This window comes from Adiantum capillus-veneris, chromosome 24 (assembly GCF_014529385.1).
Source record: "Adiantum capillus-veneris isolate H3 chromosome 24, ASM1452938v2, whole genome shotgun sequence".
NCBI classification, from domain to species: domain Eukaryota; kingdom Viridiplantae; phylum Streptophyta; class Polypodiopsida; order Polypodiales; family Pteridaceae; genus Adiantum; species Adiantum capillus-veneris.
Window position 1 is genome coordinate 124,755,258 of NC_140954.1, and position 24,520 is coordinate 124,779,777.

Below are 24,520 nucleotides of genomic sequence, written 5' to 3' on the forward strand. Positions count from 1 at the left end.
TTTTTGCACTTTTTAGTAGTACCCTCGTTAAAAGTTAGAACCATTAATTTTTTTATGAACAATTTCAAAACTTGTCAAACCGTATACTTCTAGGTTCTACTGTAGAAAAGCTACCAATGACATATAACATGCTAGTTGATTCTACATGTAAAACATGAACACTTGGGAGTAGTATCCGTCCCTACGTAAGGGCCTATTTCCATGTTGCTTTTCTCAAGATTAAAAATAAACAAATATCACAAATTATTGTTTCCTTATTTCGCAATGTGTAAGATGAACAAAATAGGTACAATTTTTTAGATCATCACATTCTCCACAAGCATTTTGGAAGTATATGAAAATTAGAAAACTCATATTTGACACGCTACCTTCCTGTTTTCAGTGCTATAGCATGTCTTCATTTTCGAAATTAGATGGGCATCTTAATGTAACCCCCTTCCATTGGCAGATATTCCCCTTTCCTATACAAGGGCGCACAAAAAAAAAATTGATTTTACCACCTTCACTTTTTATCATGAATTAGCTTCTTTGTAGCTTACAAACTCCGCTGAACTTCTTTGTAGCTTCTTTGTATTGTCAACTTCTTTGTAGCTTACAAACTCCGCTGAACTGTGTCGGCAGTGAAGGAGGCCAGTTTCTTCTTGAGCACAAAATTCTCATTAGCTTATAATACATAGCAATAGCGCTTGCATTTCTTGTTACAAAATCAAATTCCTCATTGAATCAACAGGTCAAGAGATCACGGCTCAATCACCATCTTCTTAGGCATAGACTGGCTTCATGTACTCGGCTCAATGAAATTCGGCTTCATAAAATTCACATGCTCGTCCTGGATCATTTTCCCTCCTTGTACAGGATCAAAAGTGCATCTGTAAAAACTGTAACCGATAAAGACCATTTTAGCAATTAGATTGGCAGTCGTTCCTGAACAGGAACATTGACATAAAGGTTCAACTTTAGGCCCATATAATTCCAAGACGTAGAGTAATGCAAAAACAGTATAACATGACAAACTTGCAAATAGAGAACAAGGTGGGTAGGTGATTAAGCAGCAACACAGGCAATTTAAGATGGTGAACTGTGTGCTAAGCAGCAAAGCTAGCCAGCATTATTATCGGCAATTGTATGTAGTTACAACTACATTTCACACTCAATCACGATTCAAAACTCCAGACAAGTAAACAATGATACTGAATCTCCATATCAAATTTTGTGAGATTCATATTCCGATGTGAGATTCATATTCCGAATTGTTTTTCTATACTAACCAAAGCTTGAAGCTGTATACCTTCCATCGGAGCCCACAATTACGACAGAGTGCTCCTCGGGACCAAATGCCACAATCGACTTGATCTCTTGAGGTAGCCTGAACTGACAGAAGGACCACTCTGAACCAAAATATCTGGGCAGAACACCTGCAAGTATAAACCAGTATATAGTTACACTGGAACAGATCCACACACAAGCATACCCTGCCCACACCCACACATGCAGATGCCCACATAGTACAATCACACAGCTTGCACATGTTACTAAAGCATATGTATACACACGAAACACATAGAAACATTTAACGAAATACATGAGTGTGAACATGTATGTAGACACACGAAACACATAGAAACATTTAACAAAATACATGAGTGTGCACTGTGAACACATATGTATACACACAAAACACATGGAAACATTTGAGGAAATACATGAGTGTGAACTCATGTCCACGGGGACCAATAAGCAAAATTTTTCTAGAAACTGTGAGTGTGTATGTTCTTTTTTTTGGGGGGGGTTTGGGGGGGGGGGGGGGGGGGGGGGGGGGGAGAGAGAGAGAGAGAGAGAGAGAGAGAGAGAGAGGTAGGTATTGTCTATTTTTAAATAAACAGAGCATCACAAGCACAATTTGGTAACAGCTTCCCAATTCAAAAATTCAAGCTCATTACCTTTCATAAAAGAGAATGTGGAACCTGGATTCGAATTTGTGCCAGAAGAAGTTGTATCTTTCCTACTTGGGCCGTTACTAACACCAGTATTCCTATCTTGTCTTTTTGAAAGCTTGTCTTCTGTCTTTTCCATCTCTTTTTTAACACCAAATACATGTATTGTACCTCGATCACTTGACACAGCCAGCCACTGCGCGTTACTCGAGAAAGAGATACTGAAAATGTCTGCTCGATCTACACCCCTTCGCACCTGAAAAAACACCCGATTTAGACAACCCAACTAAAAATACGCACACATTAAGGGAATACAGATAACTCCATTCCATGATTGATGAAGCTAAGTATATTAAGCCCCATACCGAGTGCACTTCATGTATCAATAAACCATCAGAGGATGGCCCAAGCAACAATTCAGTAATGAAAATCAACTCTCAAGCAAAGGAAAGAGGCTACTTGGGTTTTGAACCTTTGAAACTACTTAATGCCCGAGGAACATCACACCCAGCAACTTAAGAGACTCACAGGTAAACTGTGATAGTTGAATGACCAAGTTTACATTGCTACACTCATCAGAGAGAGGCATCCATGCCTTCAAAAGAAACTTCCACTAGAAAGGTGGGAATGGGGGTAGACGAGCACACTTAATTACAACTAGTAGCATCTTGAGATCAAACAGCACCCACCACTTTGACAAGGCTTGACTACCAACTAAACCCAATTCAGAGAGCATTCTATGAGTCCCTTGTTGCTCTACAAAATTCAAGGTTAACACCTTAGGGGTAGAGCTAGAAGTAGAAGCAGTAAAGTCAGATCTTCCTCGACACTCCCATTTCATGTGATCTTTACTGTGAGAATGAAAAAGCATGTTCTGTCCATGCAAACTTTTTCCTCTTTAATTAATTGAACACCCAAAATTCATTGAACAAAGTTTAGTCTGAATTTTTTCCTCTTAGAATCAGACAATATTAGAGGTAGAAGCAGATTTTTGACAAGAGAAGGATTGAGAAGATTATTACCATTCCCATTGAAAGTTTTTGTCTTTAGAGGAATCAACCGTGTAAGAGTTTGTGTGTACAATCCTCATTACCCTCATTATGCTTCATCTCCTAAAGCTAGGACGCCTCAGACAATGTCTTTGGGTCATTCGCCTCCATGTCAATGTTCATTGAGTGGTCTAGCCCACAGAAGAAAACTGTCAACCACTTTGCATATGTAGATAAGAAGAGAGGCCAAGAAAGATGCTTCATTGGCCACCTTATGCCGACCGTTGTCTCCAACCAATTCCATGACATGGAACACGTAGGTAAAAATTTCTCTCATTTCCATAAACCGGATAAAGAGGCCAAAACCAAATGAATTCTTATTTAGGAGGCTTTGCCCTCCCAAGGTGTCACAAACTGCTGACGTGTCAAGCCACTGAAGAACGGAGCCAACTTGCCGAGGGGCCTAAACCCTAGAAGCAGTTGAAGAAGCAGAAGAAGTTCTACCAACTTGCAAAGTCTTGCCGAGTGGCCTATTTTAAAGAAGAAGTCTTACCAACTTATGGGACCACGTCCGATGGGGCCCACGGGACCTAAAGAGGTTAAAATAAAGCAGGACCACACTCTTGCATAGAAGATGATGATGTGGTAGTTGTACCAACACCCGTGATTTGCGCTTGCAGTGGCACGTGGCAGTCTGTACGGATTTTCGCAATTCGCATTGACATGCTGACATGGCAGGTGTACGGATTTCCGTGATTTACCTTGGGCTACTTTGGGCGGCAGCTTTTGGGACCAGATGCTTTTGAGTTTGAAGCTTTTTATGTAAATTGTTGTTCATAGGCCAAGGGCCTTTAAATATGTGCCATGGGCTCATTCTCCGGCACGCTTTCGGGTGAAAGTGCAAAACGTGGAGTACCGGCTTGTACTTAGTTGAAACAATATAAAGAAATACAGAAAGGGGCGCCAAGATGTGGGGCCAGTGCTCTCTCGGGGTGGAGCTCCATCACTCCCCGTCTCGTGTCGTGCATCTCTTTTAGTTCAGTGTTATTTGAAGTGCTCAAAGTTGTTCAGTCTGTTCTCTTCTTTTCTGTTGGCACGTGGTGCTTGTCCCCGTGACACAAGGTACGGTCTTTTAGGTTACTAGTTCTCTTTGTTTGTAAGAAACCAAACTAATTTCATTTTTGTGTGGATTTCACGGCACTAAGGACAAGGATGGTCAAATTCCGGAAGCCGATACCTCGCATGGCCGTTCCTTTGGAGAGTCTACAGGAGGCACAAAGAGTTTCCAAAGTTGCCGCCACAAGGGTGGACTTCCAAGGAGTAATCCAAAAGAAGAACCATCAGACGTCATTATTCCAGTCAGAGTGACCAAGCCGAAGCATATTCAATTGCTTCAATTCCAGTTTGGCAATAAGAAGAAATCAAAGCAATATTTTCTCAAATTCAAGGACCGGGGGGGACCCATGAAGTTGCTTGAGTGGACGAGGAATTGTTCATCGACTATCCACATTTGCTAGCCTCATACAAGGAGGCCATGTAGCTCCGTACCCGTATCTCATCTTAAGCAAGAGGGGATGTCACATACACATGGCTGTATGTACCACGTAGACATGCTTCATCGACTTCCAGAGCCAATTTTCCATCTATCCCTAGATAGGAGTGTCTAGAATCCTAGGAGGATTAGTACCAACAATTTTGTGAGCCCGTTCGTAGGATCTGCATGTCTGGATGAATCCATTAGATCAGGTTTTCCAATTTTGGAACGCTCTTGCATAAATGGATTGTACAAGCGTTTTGCCAGATGTTGTTACATTGCCATGGGCATCCGGAATGATATGCATGTAGTTTTAGGTTAGAGGAACCCAAAGAGCCATTCCCCACGTCAATCGGGTTCCTGGGTGGGCAGATGTGCGACAGTTTCACCCCGAAACTTAACCCTGGTCAAGTTTATTGATAAGTCAATTTTATAATTTAGTTTATAAACGTAACCCTGGTCAAGTTTAATAATAAGTCAATTTATTTTATAAAATCTGAAAGAGGATTTGCCCTACCAAAGTCCTAAAATCCTCTTACCAGAAAATTCCCCTATAGGGAGAGCAGTCTTGCTAGCGTTTTCCATCAGATCAGCCTGCGTTTTACAGAAGCCAACCATAGCGTGTTTTGGCATTGCAAATTTGGTCCTAGCATTTTGGTGCACATCAGCCTTTAGTGTTTTGCCTTGCCATTGCGAGCAAAGCCCCAGATCACCCATTCAGCCCATCGTTTTCTGTTTCCAACCCATTCCCTCGCAGGAAACGCGTCAAATTCTCTGACGTTGTCTTCCCTTATGTGATTTGGTACTTCAGCAGCCCATCGAGCCTCTTCTCGGCCATTCCTTCACCGCGTCGAGTGCTCCCATTGCTGTCCATCATCGGCATCCTCATCATTTGCATTTTCAGCTCTTCGTTCCTCTCACATCGGGAGCGCAAATCAGCCCCAAATCTAGCCATCAGCAACCCCTCATCGAGACGGATCCAAAGGTGCATCAAATCAGCCCGGAGGTGCTTCATCTTGAAGAGTTACCGCGGCGACATTCCAATTTAATTCAATAGAGTCCGCACGAGGTATTACATGTGTGTACATTCCATTTATGCAATCAAGAGTAAATGCCACATCGGCAACGGCGTGGGGGGTCCTTGAGAGGGTTGGTTGGGACCCCATCGGGTGTCATTCTCCTTTTCTCTCTCTACACGTCTCTACCTCTCTCATTCTCTCTCAACAAGGAAATAAAAGGAACCTTCTCTCATGCTACGTAGCACACATTAACGCAAGGAAAGAAGTAAAAGATTTGTGGAAGTTCTCGATAATGCTGATAATGGACAGCACGGGAGCACTCAACGCCGGCGAGGGAATGGCAGAGGGGAGGCTCAATGGGCTGCCGAAGTACCAGACTGCATCTGTGAAGGCCATCGCTTGTTGATCCCGCACACCTCTGCAACGAAGATGGGCTGAAAACAGAAAATGTTGGCTGATGCAATGCTTTGGCTGGCGCTAGAGATGGATCTACAAAATGCAGGCTGTGGCTGCCCAAAACGCTGGTAATGGCTGGCTGAATTTGCTAACGCTGAAAACTCCAAAAATGTTGGGTTGCCTTGCTCCCTTGATAGCGCTCTGCAAATCTGAGATTAATTGCTAGGCTGAGGGTTCCCTTTATAGGGCTAAAATTGGGTTATAAACTTCTTTAGGCTTACGTAGGGCAAACCGTCCACCAGACCCAGCAAATAAATCATAAAAATGATTTTATTAATAAGTTTGGCCAGGGGGGTGAAACTGTCGCACTTCTGCCCACCTAGGAATCTGATCGACAGGGGGAATTGCTCGTTGGATTCCTCTAACCTAAAACTACATGCACGTCATGCCAGATGCCCACCGTAGGGTCACGTGCGCACTGCACTTGTGCCACGTGTACAAGCTTCTGCTACAGTCTAGCGTCGGTCTTAGTTTAGCTTAGAACCTAGCCTAGCACTTTGTGAGCCTCTAGCAGGCATGCCTAGGCAGATCATAGTTGCATTATGCATACCCTCTCTTGCACAGTACCGTCAGTTCAACATATAGGCATAGGAACAATCTCTTAACTTAGTAATAATTGATTTTTTTAAGCATTAATTGGTCAAGGTCGTGGGGCTAAAGGGACCACTGCTCGACCCAGCATAAAAATCCCTATATAAGAGACCTGGGTGTTCACTTCAAGTCAGGGATCAGAAGAACAAGGACCAGTACGCAGTACCGCGGCACTCAGCATCAGGACCTAGCGTTTTCAGCCCATCCAACGTTTCCATCATCAGCCATCCAGCGTTTTGGAAGCCCTTCATCATCAGCGTTTTCAGCCACCCACAGCCAGCGATTTTCAGCCCTTATCGCCAGCATTAGCATCAGCGTTTTTTAGCAGTATCGCAAGTTAGTTGCAGATTTCAGCATTCCAAGCATCAGCGTTTTCAGCATTCAGCATCAGCCTCACAGTACCAAGTATCTACAGCAAGTACCCGCCAACATCTTAGTAGTACCAAGCATCTACGCCGATACCATCAGCATCTCAGCACTTGGGATCATTGTAACAGCATTGTGCAAGTCAATAAAGCAAGTACTTGCTTTGGCAACAAAGCAAGGGGGCCCTTGAGGGTGGTTGGGACTCGATATGCCGTGTCGTCTCTCTTTTCTCTCTCTCTGCCTCTCTCTCGTTCATTGTGTTCAGTTCAATTTCTCTTTTCAATGGAAGAAGTAAAGTAACCTTGTGTTTGTGCGGAGTACTAGATCCAAGCTAAATCACTTCCGCTGCACTTGACACGTAGTATAATAACATCAGTCAACACGCGTCTACAAACCATTTATGCAAGAGGGTTCCAAAACTAGAAAACCTAATCTAATGGATTCATCCGAACATGCAGGTCCCGCGAACAGGCTCACAAAATTGCCAATACTAATCCTCCTAGGATTCTAGACACTCCTACCTAGGAAGAAGGGGAAAACTGGCTTCGGAGGTCGATGAAGCATGTCCACATGGCACACAGAGCCATGTGCATGTGACATCCCTTCCTGCTTAAGGTGAGGTACAGATACCGATCTGCATGGCCTCCTTGTATAAGGCTAGCAAATCTGGGTGGTCAAAAAATTCCTCGTCCACCTCGTCCTTCGAAGGAGCTTGATGTGTACTTCGATCCTTGAATTTGAGGAGATATTGCTTTGCTTGCTTCTTCTTATTGCCGCACTGTAATGGAAGTATTCAAAACGCTTCAAGTTGGTGACAATGATTTCCAATGGTTCTTCTTTTGGATTGCTCCTTGGAAGTCCACCCTTGTGGCGGCAACTCGACAAGTCCACTTTGGAAACTCGTTGTGCCTCCTCTAGACGCTCCAAAGGAACCGCCATGTGAGGTCTCTGCTTTTGGAATTTGACCATCCTTTTCTTGAGTACCCTAAAATCCACACAAAACTTAAATGAGTTTGGTTTCTTACGAACAAAGAGAACCGGTAACCCAAAAGACCGTACCTTGGGAGGGCGACGCTTCCTAAACAAGACTTCATCTAGTTTTGGCTTCTCTTTATCCGGTTGAGAGACCTACGTGTTCCGTGCCACAAATTGATGACTTTACAGATTGCCCCGGACAGGTGACGTGGCAACTGTACAGCCCTCCGTGAATTGCGTTGATGTGGCAGCTGTACGGATCGCCGCATTTTGCACTGACATGCCACGTGGATAGCTGTATGGATTTCTACCAATTGCGCTAGCAGTTTTTGGAGATTAGATGCTTTGAAGTTATTGCTTTTGAACTAAATGCTTTTGGGGCTCTCCTTCTAGGGCATCCCTTGTAAGAATAAATAAGACCCTTGGGGCCTCTCCCTGCAGAGCATCTGGACACAGAGTCTGAGAGCAGAGGTCTCGCGAGCGTTGGTACTTTGCTCAAGCATTAATATAAAAATAAATACAAAAAGGGGCGCCAGATTTTGGGGCCAATACCTCTGGGCACGAAACTACGCCGGGCCGTGTCAACCAAATTGAACTGTGATCTTAAAGTTGTGAAGTATTTTAAGTGATTCTCTCGTGTGTCGTGCAGATTCTCGACTTGGGGTACCCAAGTCTGTGACATTTCATGTCATGCAATTGATCGTAGACAATGTCCATAGTTCGATGGGGATGGTGTGTAGGAAAAGGATGATCCTGGGAAAGCATGGAATTTACCTAGAGAAACCCTTCACTATACCTGTCAGGAATACCCAAGTTCCTCGATGTGGGGTTGACATAGATGACCGCCTCTTGGGCTCCTCGATGTAGCTCTTTGTTTTCCTGTACGTGAGAGATGAGAGGGAGAGAGGAAATGCCGCTCTCGCCTCGGATGAGGACAGGTTACGACACATTATCTTTGATGAGATACGTAAGCTTCTCCCAATCGATAATGGGCTTGAACCTGTGAAACCACTTAATGCCCAAAATGATATTACATCTTGCAAGTTTAGAGACTACAAAACAACGAGTAAATTGGGTTTATTGAATGATTAATTTGACATCATCACACTCTTGAAAGATCGAAGCGTCCATGCCTTCAAAGAAACCCTACATCGAGAGGGTGGGGATAGGAGAAGTCTGAAGACGTGCACGTTTCACAAGAGATTCACTTATGACATCTTAAGAACTTCAAGAATCAAACAACACAATGACCCTTTGACCATTCACATGTCCATAACATTTTATGAGTTCATTTTCTTCAAAAGTCCCCTCTTGCTTAGCTTCTTACTCTACCACACTCATAGCATTCACTTGAGGGTAGAGTCAGAAGTTTACGCAGTAGAGGTTTTCTTTTTAGATTCTTTCTTAGGGCTTCCTTTTTTCATGTGACCTACGACTGAACAATGGAAGCACCTACATTCCCTTGCATACAATGCCAATTCTTCTCTACTTAATTGACCACCTAAAACTCCTTCAGTAATTTTTTTATCAGGTGTAAATTTGAGGTTTATCAGATTTTCCTTTACCCTCGTCCTTAGATTTATCACTCTTTCCTTGAGATTGAGATAGAGAACTAGATTGAGAAGAACTGGAAGAGTTCTTTTTATTGTAACCATTCCCATTAGAATTCTTGTCCTTGTCCTTAGATAAGTCATGAGAGAAGAGTTACCATTACCTGAGGCCTTCTTGAGCTTATCCTTGTTGTGCTTCATCTCTTGGAGTTGAGCCAAGCGTATAGCTTCTTGCAATGTCTTCCAATCACCAGTTTCCACATCAAACTTGATCCAGTGGTCCAATCGAAAGAGAGAGGCCTCCAACCTTTTCTCATCCGATTTCTGCAATTGTCGACCTAACTAAGACACGGTTAGCATACGACATCACAGGTTTACCTTGTTGAAACAAAGCCCGAAAATCCTCCTTCAATCGCTTCAGGTACTATGGAGGTAAGAAGCGAGTCTTTAGATCCTCCTCGAACTCCTCCAAGCTAAGCTCGAGAGGGGGAACGAGGAGAGACTAGGAATGGGCTGCCTTGTGGGCCGCCTCCTTCTCCATCCACTCATCCTTCCATGTGATGCTATCACCCGTAAGATGCATAGAAGCCAAGAGAACTTTATTATTATCAGACTTTTTAACAACCGCAAAATAGGATGCAAATTGATGCAACCAAGAATAAATGACAATAGCATCCACCTTACCATCATACTTACTCAACGTAATCTTCTCGGGAATTGGTTCATGGGCCTTATGTGTAGTATTGGTCGCCTCCGTGATGGTCTTGGCAAGCTTCTCATAATCCGACTCCGAAGGTGGGGTATCACATTGGATCGCCAGAGAGGTGAAAAGATCACGCATAGCTGCCTTTTCCAGCTTACGAGCCTCGGCTTTGGCCGCCAATCGACGTTCCTCTCGCTCTGCCGCTTCGGCACGCTCTAATCGACGTGCCTCCTCCACCTCCATACGCTCTTGTCGTCAAGCTTTGTCTAGCCGCATCATCATCTTCATCATCATGTGCATCACAACATCCATGGGATTTGGTGGCAAAGAGGGAGGGGTAGGGGCAGGACTCATGGAAGAATCCGTGGGTGGAACTTGCTCGCCTTCTTGATTGGGGGAGCTCTCCATACCACTGAGTTTTGACCATGCAAGGATTTTCCCTCTTGGTTAAGGAAGGTCGCAGACTAATCTTCGGGAGACTATCTACCCCCTCGTCGGTGCACTCTGCATGCAACACCCGATATACGATTGGTTGCTATTTTCCGACACTCAAGGCGCACGATCCTACACACAACGGTAGGCCTACCATTCCAAGAGAGGGAGGAGTATACACCGAAAGGGCTGCCAACACAACCAAAAACACGAGAGAAAAAAAACTTTTTGGGGATTAGCAGACTAGTGCAAAATCTTCAAAGCTTTGATACCATTGTCAGGTGCAACGGAATTGAAATGGTGAATATCTAGGTTTTACACTTCCATAAATCCTTTACTTCCTTTCTTTGCGGTAGTGATTCCTTTTAGCTTGAATGATGGTTTCTTTTACTTTTCCCTGAAGAGAGGGAATGAGAGTGTTAGAGAGAGAGAGAGAGAGAGAATGACACCCGATGGGATCCCGACCAACCCTCCTGCCCGGCCAGTGTGAGGTAGGTTTCTCTTGTCGGGTTGTGTTTAGCCACGTTTAGCCTTGGGTTTTGGCTTGGTTCCATGTCCATCTATGCTCCTGCAGGCTTGTCATATTTTTTCCCTTGAGCACTATGGTCATCTGTTGCCCTCTCCCATTGTCACGTAACGCATCCAACCCTATGTGTCCGTGGACAAGCTACAGCATGATCAAGGTTCAGTCAGTCTAGATTTAGAAGTGATCTAGCACTTTTGTGAGTCTATTCGTAGACCGTGCATGCCCAGTCACTTAGTGTAGATGCATATCCTCTAGTTGCACACAGCATGATCATAAGAATTCCCATCAAAATTCTTCAGGGGAATTTTCCAGTCCATTCAGCCTTTTTTCCCTATTTTTGACATTTTTCACTTATTATAATTAAGTGACTTTCCAACAAAAGTAGGTAGGGCAATTTCGCTAAGTTTGTATATAAGCAAACTAGAGCTAGCACTATTTGGCAGAAGAGGCAACAAGAGCCAAGCTCAGCAAGCAACTTCTCAGCAAGACAAAGACCTTGGCGGTTTCCCCCACCAAGCAAGAAGGACCTCCCTTAGCGTTTTTGATAGAAGCATCTCAAGCTGGCGTTTTTGCATCATCACACCATCGCCAGAACCCAAGCATACCTAGTGTCTGCATCAACAAGGAATCGCCAGCAGAACCAACTGACCTAGCGTTTTTGTCATCAGCATCTCTAGCGTTTTTGGTCCCAAATCCAGCGTTTGCAGATCCCAGCATATGCAGCGTTTTCCATAGCGATTTTCAGCATCAGAAGACTTGCAAGATCAGCCCAAAGAGGTAGTAGATTCAGCCCGGTAAGAACCTCAGTTTTCAGCCTTAAGAAACCTCAGTTTTCAGCCCTAAACCTGCAGATTTTCAGCGTCAAAGAACCACAAAAAACAGCCCCCAAATCAGCATTTTTGGACTAGTCGCAGATTTCAGCCCGTAGCGTTTTTGGACAGTAGTAGAGAGATTGCAGAGTTCAGCCCTTAGGTCGACTTCGTCATCACCGTCATCATCGTCAACATAGCCTAGACTTGCATCAGTCTCGTGCATACCATTTGTACCAGATTGTGCTATCATAAGTAGACGACTCTCGCCGACGAGAGTGAGGCCTTCGAAGGAGGGTTTTACGTCTCTGGTGTCGTATCTCTCTTCTCTCTCTATCTCTCAGTCTCATACACTTGCACGCACAGTGTCCACTCACTTTGCTGTGATCATAGCATTCTCTCATTAAGAACGGAAGGCTCTCCCTTCCATAAGAACAAAAAGGAACCTTGAGCACAGTTCAGAGCACTCATCTTGAGCAAAGTTCAAACATTCATTGCGCTGCACCTAACATTGGTATCAGAGCTTTGGCAGTGTTCTGTATCACTCAAGGAAAGAACCACAAGAATCACAAGGATTTTTTTGCTTGTTGCGGTCGCACGAACCCAAGTTCGCTTGGGCGTGTCGATTCCTAATCGTGTTTTTGAAGAGTGACAGGAATCCCATGAAAGAAGGGCTCGTCCAGCCTCCCCTTGTGTCTCTTTTCACTCATTGAGAGCGGACCGTGCACTTAGTGGCCGGCCAATCGACGTGAGGTGGGAAAAAGCAACCTTGGTGTGAGCGCAAGGCCACCAAGGGTTGCGCCCGCGGAAAGGAGTAGAACTTGGGTGAAGAGAAGATCCTTCTCAAACACGGTTTGCAAGCGAAAGAAAACCTCAAGAACCTCAAGAACACCCAGAACCCAAGAACCCCAAGAACCCAAGTTCCTCGTGAACTTAAGAACCCAAGACCACAAGAACCAACAAGAACCCAAGACTTCAGTGGATGGTCATCACTCGAAGCGGAATGGATACTTCGCTTGGAGGTGATGAGCATGAGAGAGGCGAAGAAGAATTTTCCCCACCAGGAGGTTTTTCCGACCCTTCCCCATCTACGTCAAGGATTGCACTAACTCCTATGGAGGCTTTGGACCAGATGTTTATGGAAATAAAGTTAGAACGCGAAGCAAGAAATGCAGAAAGAATGGCAGAAATCAAACGCAGACACGCAGAAGACAAAGCAGAAAGAGAAGCAGAAAGAAAGGCAAGACAAGAACAGAGAACCGACACATGCAGGAGTCCTTGCGACTCTTTTCTCACATGTCGGCACAGATGCAAGAGATTCAAGAGACGGAGACTCTCTCAGTCTGTTCTTCTCCAAAGCATGACACACAGGATTTGCATGATTATGAGAAGCATGATAAATTGAATAAAGATGATAAGCATGATGATTTGAATGACAATGACAAGCATGATGATTTGCATGATCAAGATGTGATTTCTCACAAGCATGATGAGTTGCATGAAAAGGATGTGATTGTTCACAAGAAGGATGATGTGTTAGTTGATGCTTTTTCTAGCGAAGCTAACCTCGTTGTAGATTCGATCAATCAAGAAGAACCGATCTTGGCTTTCGAGTCGAGGTCCAAAGAACCCCCACAGGACGCTTCGATCATTCAGGAAGAACCGATCTTGGCTCTCGAGCCTAGGTCCAAAGAACCCTCGCAGGAAGTATTATGTGTTCGCATGATTGATACGCACACATTGTTCGAGTGTTTCGTTCGTGATCGTTTCCTGTATTTTAGTCAGCGTCTTTATGTGATCCCGTTTCCTAGGCATGACATATTGTACGTTGAGCACGTTTCACTCATGAATGAGCAAATGGTCAAACCGAAAGGGTTAATCAAGTATTAAAGGATATGCTACGAGCGTACGTTAGCAAGAAGCAAACCAATTGGGAAGACTACATTACGGTGGGGTTGGCTACGGAGAAGATACAAAAAGTGAAGGATTTTCTCCAAGACAATTTTGATATGCTTCAAGTTGCTTGATAGACTGTTAAGCAAGCTCAAGATCAATATAAGAAGTATGCAGATGAGTATCATCGTCTTGCTTTCCAAGAAGGAAACAAGGTTTTCCTCAAGGTCTCGGAGCATTTAGAAAGTCTAAAGACGAGAAAAGTTGCTAAACTTTCACCACGACATATAGGTCAAGTGGCATATAAGTTAGCTCTTCTCGAGCACTCACGAGTTCATCCTATTTTTCATGTTAGTCGTTTACGAAAACAGATAGGACAAAATGATAATGTCATTGACTCAGGTGTATTAGTTGACATTATAGAACGGCCAAGCATCCCTCAAGATTTTGGATTCTCATGAGCCTCGCAGGAGACATCATGTCAGACGACAGGTGTTGGTAAAATGGCTAGATAGACCTGAAGAAGGTTCTACATGGGAGAATGTCTCCGCACTTACGAAACAATTTCCTACGTTTATTTTTTAGGACAAAAACGATTCTCCAAGGGGAGGGGGGGACGGTGGTAATGTAAGGACACGGGTCCTATGGGCAAGGTCACCGGCACGACCGAACAGTGTGTACGCTAGGGGAAGGCTATAAGATAGCATGGTTGGGTGGAGACTAGCACATGGCATTACTCCCCTCCTTTCATTGAGCTTCATAAGCTTTTTCATGAGAAAAACTTTGTTGGATGCACTTTTGCTCTCTTATGTTGAACATAAGCTATCCCATAGATCCTTGGCTATTGTCTTCCCTATGATAGTGAAGAACACTGACTCGACTAGATGTAGACGTCTCATAGCCATGGCTTTCACATCCAGAAGCTCCCACTGAGCCCGTCTATAGCCAACACCCTCTGCACGCTCTTTCAGCGGTTTAGATAGACATTTGTTAGTCAGGACATCCTTCATGCGCTCTTTCCACATGGTGAAGTTGTTGCCATCAAACTTGTGGATGAAATATTCCTCTTTTTTTGAAGAAGAAGACATTGCCAACAAGAGGGTTTGAGAGGTGCCAATCTATGGCAAGAAGCTGCAAAAATTTGGGCAGAGTAACCTTTGTATCGAGAGCAAAATCTCAACCAAAATAGGCTCAAAAGTGCCAACAATGAAAGTCACAATTCTTGAGAAAAATCCGATAGAGTCTCCTTTGTATGAGGAGTCAACACTCACCTCAAAAAACACACAGAGTGTGTAAATTGCACTAACTAGGCATCAAAAAACTGACATTGTCACTGCCAATAGACTGCCATACATGGCGTCAAGCATAAAATCCGACTCGATACATATCCTATGGTGAGGGTACCATAATGGGGAACTCCAACTACCTGTATCACACTAGCCACAGTCTCAAAAAGGGCTCTTTCAAAACTGAGTCTCAGAAACGGTCGGGAAAAAATACCAAGACTAGCCAAATGTGGCTTCAAAAAAAACCGTGCATAGGCAATATATGCAACATGCGTACATAGAATCTGCAAGTGACAAAATCCCTGCTAGGATCGAACCCTCAAACGAACGAACAACATAAAACTATAATCACTCTGAAGACACCACCTGTATGGCCGTAGCCTAAGTCTACGGCTCAACCAGAAAATGTCCATCGGCCAGGTCTCCAACGTGTACACCACCTGTAATGTCGATGCTAACAACTCCGCCTCCAAGCAATGTGCTCGAGAAAAGCGTCACTCAAGAGACCGCAAAAAAGAGGATGTGAGTGCTCTCTCTATGTCGGAGTAAAAAAAAAAACTGGTCGATGTTGCCTTTCACCATCAGACGGAGGTACGCTGGTTGAATAGCCGCCAAAATGCTCGAAGCCGATGTCAAGTGTCACTTCTCTATGGTAGAGGTACGTCACCTGTGCAGGTCATGAGCGTAACGGTTTGCAAAAAGAATGGGATCGAGTCGATGTCAAAGAGCATGTGTGGAGCGTCGGAGACGGTAAGTGTGTTCTCTCTGTCTTGCTTGCTCTACGCGCAATCAATGCCAAAGAAATCGGATGTCGATGGAGGGAAAGGAGAGGTGGTGGTGTGAACTCACCCTAAGGCTCCAGTTGAAAAAAATTTAAACTCTATCAAAGTCTGCAAGTCGTCTGGAATGCTGCAAAAGTCGTCTGAAGTTGAGATGTCGAGATCACGGGTGTGTGTGTGTGTGTACACACACCACCACACAAGCACTTGCCACGCTACTTTCTTAATTTCTAGCTACTTCACACTACAAGATGCTCGTGATTGCTTTGATTATGAGCTCAAAACTCCCTTTGATTCCGTTCCTTCTGCTTGCTCAATTCTGCTCGTCAGCTGTCGCGCAGAGAGTGTGTGTGTGACAGACACTACACTATGCCGGCTCCAAGTCTTATGTTGCTGCCCAAGAGCTTAACACTACAACCCAATTTGCTAACAGCTCTATTGGATCTTGCTCACTTTGCTCATGGCTTTACTCCCCCACATTGGCTCCAACAAATTATTTGAGCTTACATTGCTTGACCTACTCGACTATGGCAAGCCTTTGATTTCCCTGCTCGTGACCTTCTATTTTTCCTAAGGTTTCGAGGCTCTGCTTGTGAGCTCTATTAAGTATGGAGCCTGGTTGGAAGCTTAACGAAAAAGAGCTTGCTCCTCGATAGCGCGCTCGCTGCTGCTATGAACTCCTCGCTGCGCCATCGCACCCCCCCCCCCCCCCCCCCCCCCCCCAACGCTGCCTTGCCTTCCCGCTGGCTGCCTCCCGCCTGCCCTCAGCCCCCGCTGCCCCCCCTCATGCTGCCTCTGTCCCAGCCCGTCCGCCGGCCCTCAGCCCTAGCTGCCACGGCCCACTGCCCTATCCCCTGTGCTTGTTTCGTTGCTTGCCCGCTTGCCCCAGCCCGCTACATCCCCCCCCCCCCCGGCCCGGCCCGGCCCGTTCGCCCGCCCGTTTGGTTCCTTCTCCTTGGCAACTCCCTGCAGTTCGGCACTTTCCGCATTTGTTTCAATTCCTTGGAGCAGTGTTTGGCGCGCCCAATTGTAGCACCCTCCCGTCGTCCCCTTCTTACGCCACAGCAGTAGACACAGATGGAGGCTCCAGCTTCGCCGCAAAGGGACTCGCCAAAAGCCCCCTCACCCGACCCCGCTGAGCCCACCATTCGACTTGCTCTCGCCTACAGAGCAAGCGAGCCTTGCCGCAGAGGTAGAGCAATTGCAGGCAACCTCGGTCATCTGCAAGATTCTCGGCACCCGACCTAGCAGAGGAGAGTTGCGAGACCTTCTCCAGGCCCGCCTTCTCGCAGAGGTGGGAAAGATCTTGGATGTCCAGATTCTCGGACGGGGTTACTATCACATCGAGTTTGAGTCCTCCGAGATGGCGTCCGGTCATAGCTATGAGTCCGCTGGCCATCCGAGCATCACGTGCCCACTTTCGACAGTGGCGACATGGTTTTGACCCAGCTTCGGATGTTCTAGTAGAGGAGGCAGACATCCCCATCTCAGTCTGCTTTCCGGGTTTAAAGAGGAAGTACCTACCACTTCTTTCCACGATCGGTTCCGCCATTGGGACTATCCTAGAGACACCTCGTACGGCAGCATCAGGAGCTGCCAAGGCGGCTGGCATTCCCTCAATTCGAGTTTTGGTCAGAGATACCCACACGCTCCCGAAGGTTATCCTTTTACCTCGGGTGAGTGGGGGTTGGTTTCGACAGAGTGTGGAGTACTCGGGCCTCCCGAACTAGTGCTTCATTTGCCGACAGATGGGCCATCTAGCGAAGGCCTGTCCACAGAGGAGGCCGCGACCTGCACCACAGCCTCAGCCCCAACCTGCCAAGGCTGGCCCGCAGCCACAGCCAGCAGCACAGCGTACAGATGCAGAGCCACCCTCCGAGCCTGGGGCTCCAGCGGAGGAGGGGTGGCAGCAGGCCCGTGGCCGCCGACACCAGGGGCCACAGCGTCAGCAGGATATGCGTGCAATTGCTACTGACTTCTACCGCGAGTTACTGTCGACTGAGCCTCAGTCAGAGCGGCAGGATGCATGCAGGGAGCACGTTTGGGCACAGATGCCATGTCTTGTGACAGAGGAGATGCGCCAGAGGCTAGAGATGCCACTTCAGCTTGAGGAGCTGCACACAGCTCTTAGGGCCCTCCCTCGTGGTAGCTGTCCAGGTGAGGATGGGTTGACTCCCAACTTTTTCTTGGGAGTACTGGGACCTGCTTGGCCCAGATCTTTGTAGTGCTTTTCATTACATTTTGCACACAGGAGTGATGCCTGACAGCATGAGTGAGGGCCTGATCTACCTCATTCCCAAGGAGGGTGGCTCCTTGGATGAGATTCGACAGTGGCGCTCCATCACCATCCTCAACTCAGCCTACAAAATTCTTGCCAAGGCTCTGAGTTTGAGGATTCAGCCACTCTTAGAGAGCCTTATACATGGGACTCAGACGGGTTTTGTCAAGGAACGCAGTATCCTTGACAACATCTTTACTTTCTGGGAGGCTTCTGTCCTGGCACGGCTCCGTGGTGAGGACCTTGTGATTCTTCTTCTCGATTTTGAGAAGGTATACGACCGAGTTGACTGGGACTTTCTAGAGGGCACTCTCCGCAGGATGGGCTTCTCAGATGCTTGGATCAGAGGGGTGTCAGCTTTGTACAGACACGCTCACGGTCAAGTGCTTTTGGCAGGAGGGAGAGGTGAGCGCTTCATGCTCACACGCTCGGTCAGACAGGGTTGTCCTCTTGCCCCCTTTCTCTTTCTGTTCTATGCAGAGGCGATGAGCAGATTTTTGGTGTCACAGCAGGTTGGTCTTCGGGGCTTAGCACTCCCTATTCGAAGAGAGGAGCTACTGGACGTTGAGTTTGCCGATGACTCCGCCTTGTACTTAGATGGCCTAGAGGCCAATCTTCACACATATAAGCAGGCTCTAGAGACCTTCTGTTGTGCATCGGGCGCACTGATCAGCTGGAGAAAGACAGTGGCTTTCTCGATTGGTAGTGCTCCTGTGCCAGATTGGATGCCAGGAGAGGGTTTCAGGTGGATTCCCACAGGGACTGCAGTTCGGTACTTGGGTTGTCAGGTTGGTTTGGACTTGTCTCCTAAGCAGCAGATTCTCCTCTTCTCCTGTCCATCAGGAGAAAGCTGTTACATTGGAGCACAGTTGCCAACCAGGTGCTGTTGGCGACTATGTGGTACATCACTTCCTGCTGGATCTTCTCGAGTTCTTGTATCAGTCAGGTAGAGAGGCTGATCAGGAACTTCCTTTGGTCAAGACGTGACACTCAGATGGCCCGAGCCAAGGTGGCTTGGTCGGTCATCACGCTTCCTTGTTCTCAAGGAGGGCTTGGGATCATTGATCCAGCACAGCAGAGCAGAGCCTTCTAGGGAAGTTCATAGTCAGAGGACTTCTTCCAGGTGAGGAGCCCTGGAAGGAGTTCTTGTTGCAGAGGCTTCGTGCCAGGATGCCTCAGTCAGGAGGCCCTTGGCAACCTTCGACCAGATGGATCTTTACAGAGATGCGCCGAGTTGGTTTGAGCAGGAGACCGGAGGACCGCTTCGCTGTGAGTTTGCTTCGTTCTTGGGAGCTCTTACGGTGTGGCCTGGAGCAACGACAGCCGATGTGCACGGAAGAGCGCCTGCGGCAGCCCCTCGTCTGGAACCCCATGGTTAGCACTCACAGAGGCCACTTGGTTGGTAGTCGGCCTCATGTTTCCTGGGGTCCCATGGCAGCAAGTCCAACGCGCTCTCCAGGTGACTAGCTAGAGTTCACAGGTTTGTCAGAGGAGGTGCAGGGTTTCCAGCTGTAGGGCATGAGAGGGGTGCATGTGTCAGGACATCTCAAAGTCAGTTCCAGCTGAGTGGCTCACGCCTCTCGAGCCAGTAGCACCCCGGTGGATGGGAGCCTTCACACGACTGGAGGTTCTCATTTCAGTCAGGGCCTGCTCAGAGACTGTCCCAGCCCTATTCTTCGAGCTTCAGGGTGGGGGACGATTATAGCGAGTTGCAATAGAGGCCCCGCAGGTAGCAAAGTGCTGTTTTCAGAGGATCCGAGTTGTAGGCATCTGTGGGAGGACTTGCGTCATAGACCCTGACCCAGCACCTCTTGAGACTGGACACTGGAGGCTATGGGCTTGAGAGTGTTGTCCACTGGCACGAGTACAGTGGGATCTTGGTGAGTGGCTATGGAGGGACCCCTTCTCTTCTGCAGACCACCCAGGAGTCCCCTTCTTTCAGTACATTGTTCGGCTTGGACGTCATATACTTGCAGCACATAGAGAGGCCCGCCCTGCTCTGCATCACGTCATTGGCAGGACAAGGGCCTCACAGTCGAGTTCTTGGCAGCCTTTTGGCAGAGGCTGTGGGACTCCAGACAGCCGAGGCGCGTCACTTTGTTTCAGTGGCTGGTTGCACACAGAGCTACAGCAGTAGGGAGCTAGCTTGTGCATAGTGGTCTCTCAGCCGCATGTGCAGCCTGTGACCAGTTGGTGGAGAGTCAACGCCATTGTCTTTGGGACTGTCCCTCGGCCCAGCAGGTGTGGCTACGAGTTCTTCGGCTCATGCCTACTCTCTCCACGGCTAGACAGTACACTTGGGGGGCAACGGCTTGGTCCACTCTCACGGGCCCGGCACTTCAGTTTGAGCTATCTTCCACTAGCAGGATGATAGTGATACAGGGGGGGCATCCTACACTCCAGCCTGCTACAGAGCTTACTCCACAGGAGTGGTGCAGTGAGAGGGAGTGTTGGGAGCTCATCAGTGGCCTGACACTATGGTTCATCTGGCGGGCCCGCTGTTTCCGCATTTTTTAGGCCCGCTCTGTGCCGCCAGCAGAGATTGTTCGTGACTTTTGGCTAGAGCTGATTCATACTCTCAGAGGACAGCTTGAGGGACTACAGGGTGGCTCCGACCGCATGCGGGAGCGCCGCGAGGCTTTCCTTCGACCCTTGCGCCCTGGGCCTTTCTACACCATTGTCCAGGGTGTGCTCAGATGGCACTACCGACCACCTGTGTGGCTCTTCCCTCCTCCCATCCCTTGATTTAGCCTCATTGTATACATGTTGTTCTTTCATTGGGAGAGTCTCCCCATCATGTTTGTTGTAGCCCTCTCTTGCAGAGGTGGTTGTAGCCCTACGGGCAGTTTTCATTAACTAATAGAAGGATCTTTTTCTCGGAAAAAAAAAGTATGGAGCCTGGTTTACCCCTTGTAATTTTTAGTCTTTAAGACGCACAATTGTAAGGCCATCGTGCCTAAGAAAAATCACTCGTCGAAAAACCAAAAATTCAAAGCTCGAGACTGGGTTCGTTGGAATATTATGGTCGGATGACGGTCGTAAAGTGGTTGAAAAACGGCTAGCCAGTTGGTTGGTGGGCAGAAGTTTATGGCCGGTGGCCAATTTCTAGGCGGATTCGTCTTCTCAAGGGAGGCCACACATGGGCGCATTGGAAAGTCCAACTTGGACTTGTCTACACAGGGGCGGCTACACATTGTTGCCTCTCATGAGAGAGGGTAGCTCTTTTGGCCTATAAAAGGAGGCCTTTTCTACACACATTTTGTATTTGTGAAGTTGATGAAACAAGGTGTATGTGACGTGGCGAGAGTGAAGGAAGGCAGGAGCTCCATTAAGGGTATAATCCCTTTGTAACCTACTTCTAGATTGAAGTACTAATTCCAAACACACTCTCCCTTGCTAGTGCACCCATCGTGCGTGCAACCCTCCCAAGTGGGAGATGGAATCTTGAGAGATTGAAGCAGTTGAGTGCAGTGGAGGTAGATCTCGGCAAGCATGAAATCGAGGAGCAGATCTAGCTGCAAACAGAATCAAAAGCTTGAGGGCTTGTAAGATCAAATTGTACTTGCAAGGTCGAGCTCACAAGCAGCCAAATTGAGGACAAAGTCAAATTGCAATTGTGATTTTGCAAAGCATCAGGCAATTGAGCTTGTTAGGAAATAGGGTATATCTAAGCAGATATTAGAGTAGTTTACTTAATGGAGAGAGATAATTTTCACACAGGAGATTATAAAGTAGAGAGAGAGAGAGAGAGAGAGATCACACGATATATGTGGTTTAGCCATTGTGGGCTACGTCCACGAGAAAGCAGCCACTCAATGGAATTAGTACTTCAAACTAGAAGTAGGCTACAAAGGGATTATACCCTTAATGGAGCTCCTGCCTTCTTTCACTCTCGCCACCTCACATACACCTTGTTTCATCACCTTCACAAATACAAAATGTGTGTAGAAAAGGCCTCCTTTTATAGGCCAAAAGAGCTACCCTCTCTCATGAGAGGTAACAATGTGTAGCCGCCCCTGTGTAGACAAGTCCAAGTTGGACTTTCCAATGCGCCCATGTGTGGCCGTCCTTGAGAAGACGAATCCGCCTAGAAATTGGCCACCGGCCATAAACTTCTGCCCACCAACCAACTGGCTAGCCGTTTTTCAACCACTTTACGACCGTCATCCGACCATAATATTCCAACGAACCCAGTCTCGAGCTTTGAATTTTTGGTTTTTCGACGAGTGATTTTTCTTAGGCACAATGGCCTTACAATTGTGCGTCTTAAAGATTAAAAATTACAAGGGGTAAACTAGGCTCCATACTTAATAGAGCTCACAAGCAGAGCCTCGAAACCGTAGGGGAAATCGAAGGTCACGAGCAGGAAAATCAAAGGCTTGCCATAGTCGAGTAGGTCAAGTAATGTAAGCTCAAATAATTTGTTGGAGCCAATGTGGGGGAGTAACACCATGAGCAAAGTGAGCAAGATCCAATAGAGCTATTAGCAAATTGGGTTGTAGTGTTAAGCTCTTGGGCAGCAACATTAGACTTGGAGCCGGCATAGTGTAGTGTTTGTCACACACACACTCTCTGCGTGACAACTCACGAGCAGAATTGAGCAAGCAGAAGGAAGGGAATCAAAGGGAGTTTTGAGCTCATAATCAAAGCAATCGTGAGCATCTTGTAGCGTGAAGTAGCTAGAAATTAAGAAAGTAGCGTGGCAAGTGCTTGTGTGGTGGTGTGTGTACACACACACACACCCGTGATCTCGACATCTCAACTTCAAACGACTTTTGCAGCATTCCAGATGACTTGCAGACTTTGATAGAGTTTAAATTTTTTTCAACTGGAGCCTTAGGGTGAGTTCACACCACCACCTCTCCTTCCCCATCATCGACATCCGATTTCTTTGGCATCGATTGCGCGTAGCGCAAGCAAGAGAGAGAGAACGCACTTACCGTCTCTGACGCTCCACACAGGCTCTTTGACATTGACTCAAGTTTTCGGCATCAACATCGACTCGATCTCATTCTTTTTGCAAACCATTACGCTCATGACCTGCACAGGTGACGTACCTCTACCATAGAGAAGTGACACCCGACATCTGTTTCGAGCATTTTGGCGGCTATTCAACCAGCGTACCTCCGTCTGATGGTGAAAGGCAACATCGACCAGTTTTTTTTTTACTCCGACATAGAAAGAGCACTCACATCCTCTTTTCTGCGGTCTCTTGAGTGACACATTTCTCGAGCACACTGCTTGGAGGCGGAGTTGTTAGCATCGACATTACAGGTTGTGTCCACGTTGGAGACCCAGCCGATGGACATTTTCTGGTTGAGCCGTAGACTTAGGCTACGGCCATACAGGTGGTGTCTTCAGAGTGATTATAGTTTTATGTTGTTCCTTCTTTTGAGAGTCCGATCCTAGCAGGGATTTTGTCACTTGCAGATTCTATGTACGCGTGCATAGGCAATATGTTGCACATATTGCCTATGCACACTTTTTTTTGAAGCCACATTTGGCTAGTCTATGATCACGAACAAACTGAGTGGATATTGTGCGTGCAAGTGAATGAGACTGAGAGAAGGAGAGAGAAAAGATAAGACACCCAAGAGGATGTAAAACCCTCCTCCGAAGGCCCACTCTCGTCGGCGAGAGTGGTCTACTTTGATTGCACAAAGGTGTACAATGCGAATGCAATGGACAGATGCAAGTTAGACTATGCCGATGACGACAACGGTGATGACGACGACGACTTGATGGCTGAAATCTGAGTTCTTCTACTCGCTGAATTTCGGGACTGTTTCGGTGGCTGAAAATGACTGTTTTGGCTGCGTTTTTATGGCTGAAAATGGGGGAACATCTGCAACCGTCTTGGGCTGGTTCTGCTACTGTGCATAAGGCTGAAAACGCTGTGCTCTCATGCTGGTTCGGGCTGAGAATTAAAAACGCTGGCTCGACCCGTCTTTGCCAAAAACGCTAATGGTGATCTCTGCTACTGGTGGCTGAATACCAAAACGCTGATGCTTTTGCTACAGAGGGGCTGAAAACATTAAGGTTATGATGCGGTAAAGCTGAGAATCAAAAACGCTGATACCTCTTCCTAGCGTTAGTGGTTACTGCTGGTCTGCTGTGCATGGCGATGATGCATAGGTGAAAACGCCAGGGCTGCTGTGTTGATGGCGATGAAGCATTTGCTGAAAACGCCAAGTGCTGGGAGAGGATGGGATGGATCTGATGCTGAGGGGGGTATTGCTGAGAAGTTGCCTGTTGAGCGGGAAGCTCCTGCTGCCTCTGCCAGAAAGTGCTAACTTGGGTTTGCTTATATATTAACTTAGCGAAATTGCCCTACCTACTTTTGTTGGAAAGTCACTTAAAAATAATAAGTGAAAATACCAATAAATAGAAAAATAGGCTA

At 46.7% G+C, this 24,520-nt stretch overlaps 1 protein-coding gene across 1 annotated transcript in view; it reads right to left on the bottom strand.

Annotated features, from left to right (window-relative positions):
• Nucleotides 1-236: 236 nt before the first annotated feature.
• LOC147427086 (autophagy-related protein 18a-like) overlaps nt 237-24,520 on the bottom strand; it is a 62,186-nt gene continuing 37,902 nt past the window's right edge. Inside the window, exons 2-4 of the mRNA XM_086498675.1 lie at nt 1,941-2,190; nt 1,289-1,415; nt 237-878 (exon numbers count right to left, since the gene is read on the bottom strand). Of these exons, the coding sequence (XP_086354801.1) occupies nt 779-878; nt 1,289-1,415; nt 1,941-2,190 (477 nt within the window). The 3' untranslated portion in view covers nt 237-778. The remainder of the gene's footprint in view (nt 879-1,288; nt 1,416-1,940; nt 2,191-24,520) is intronic.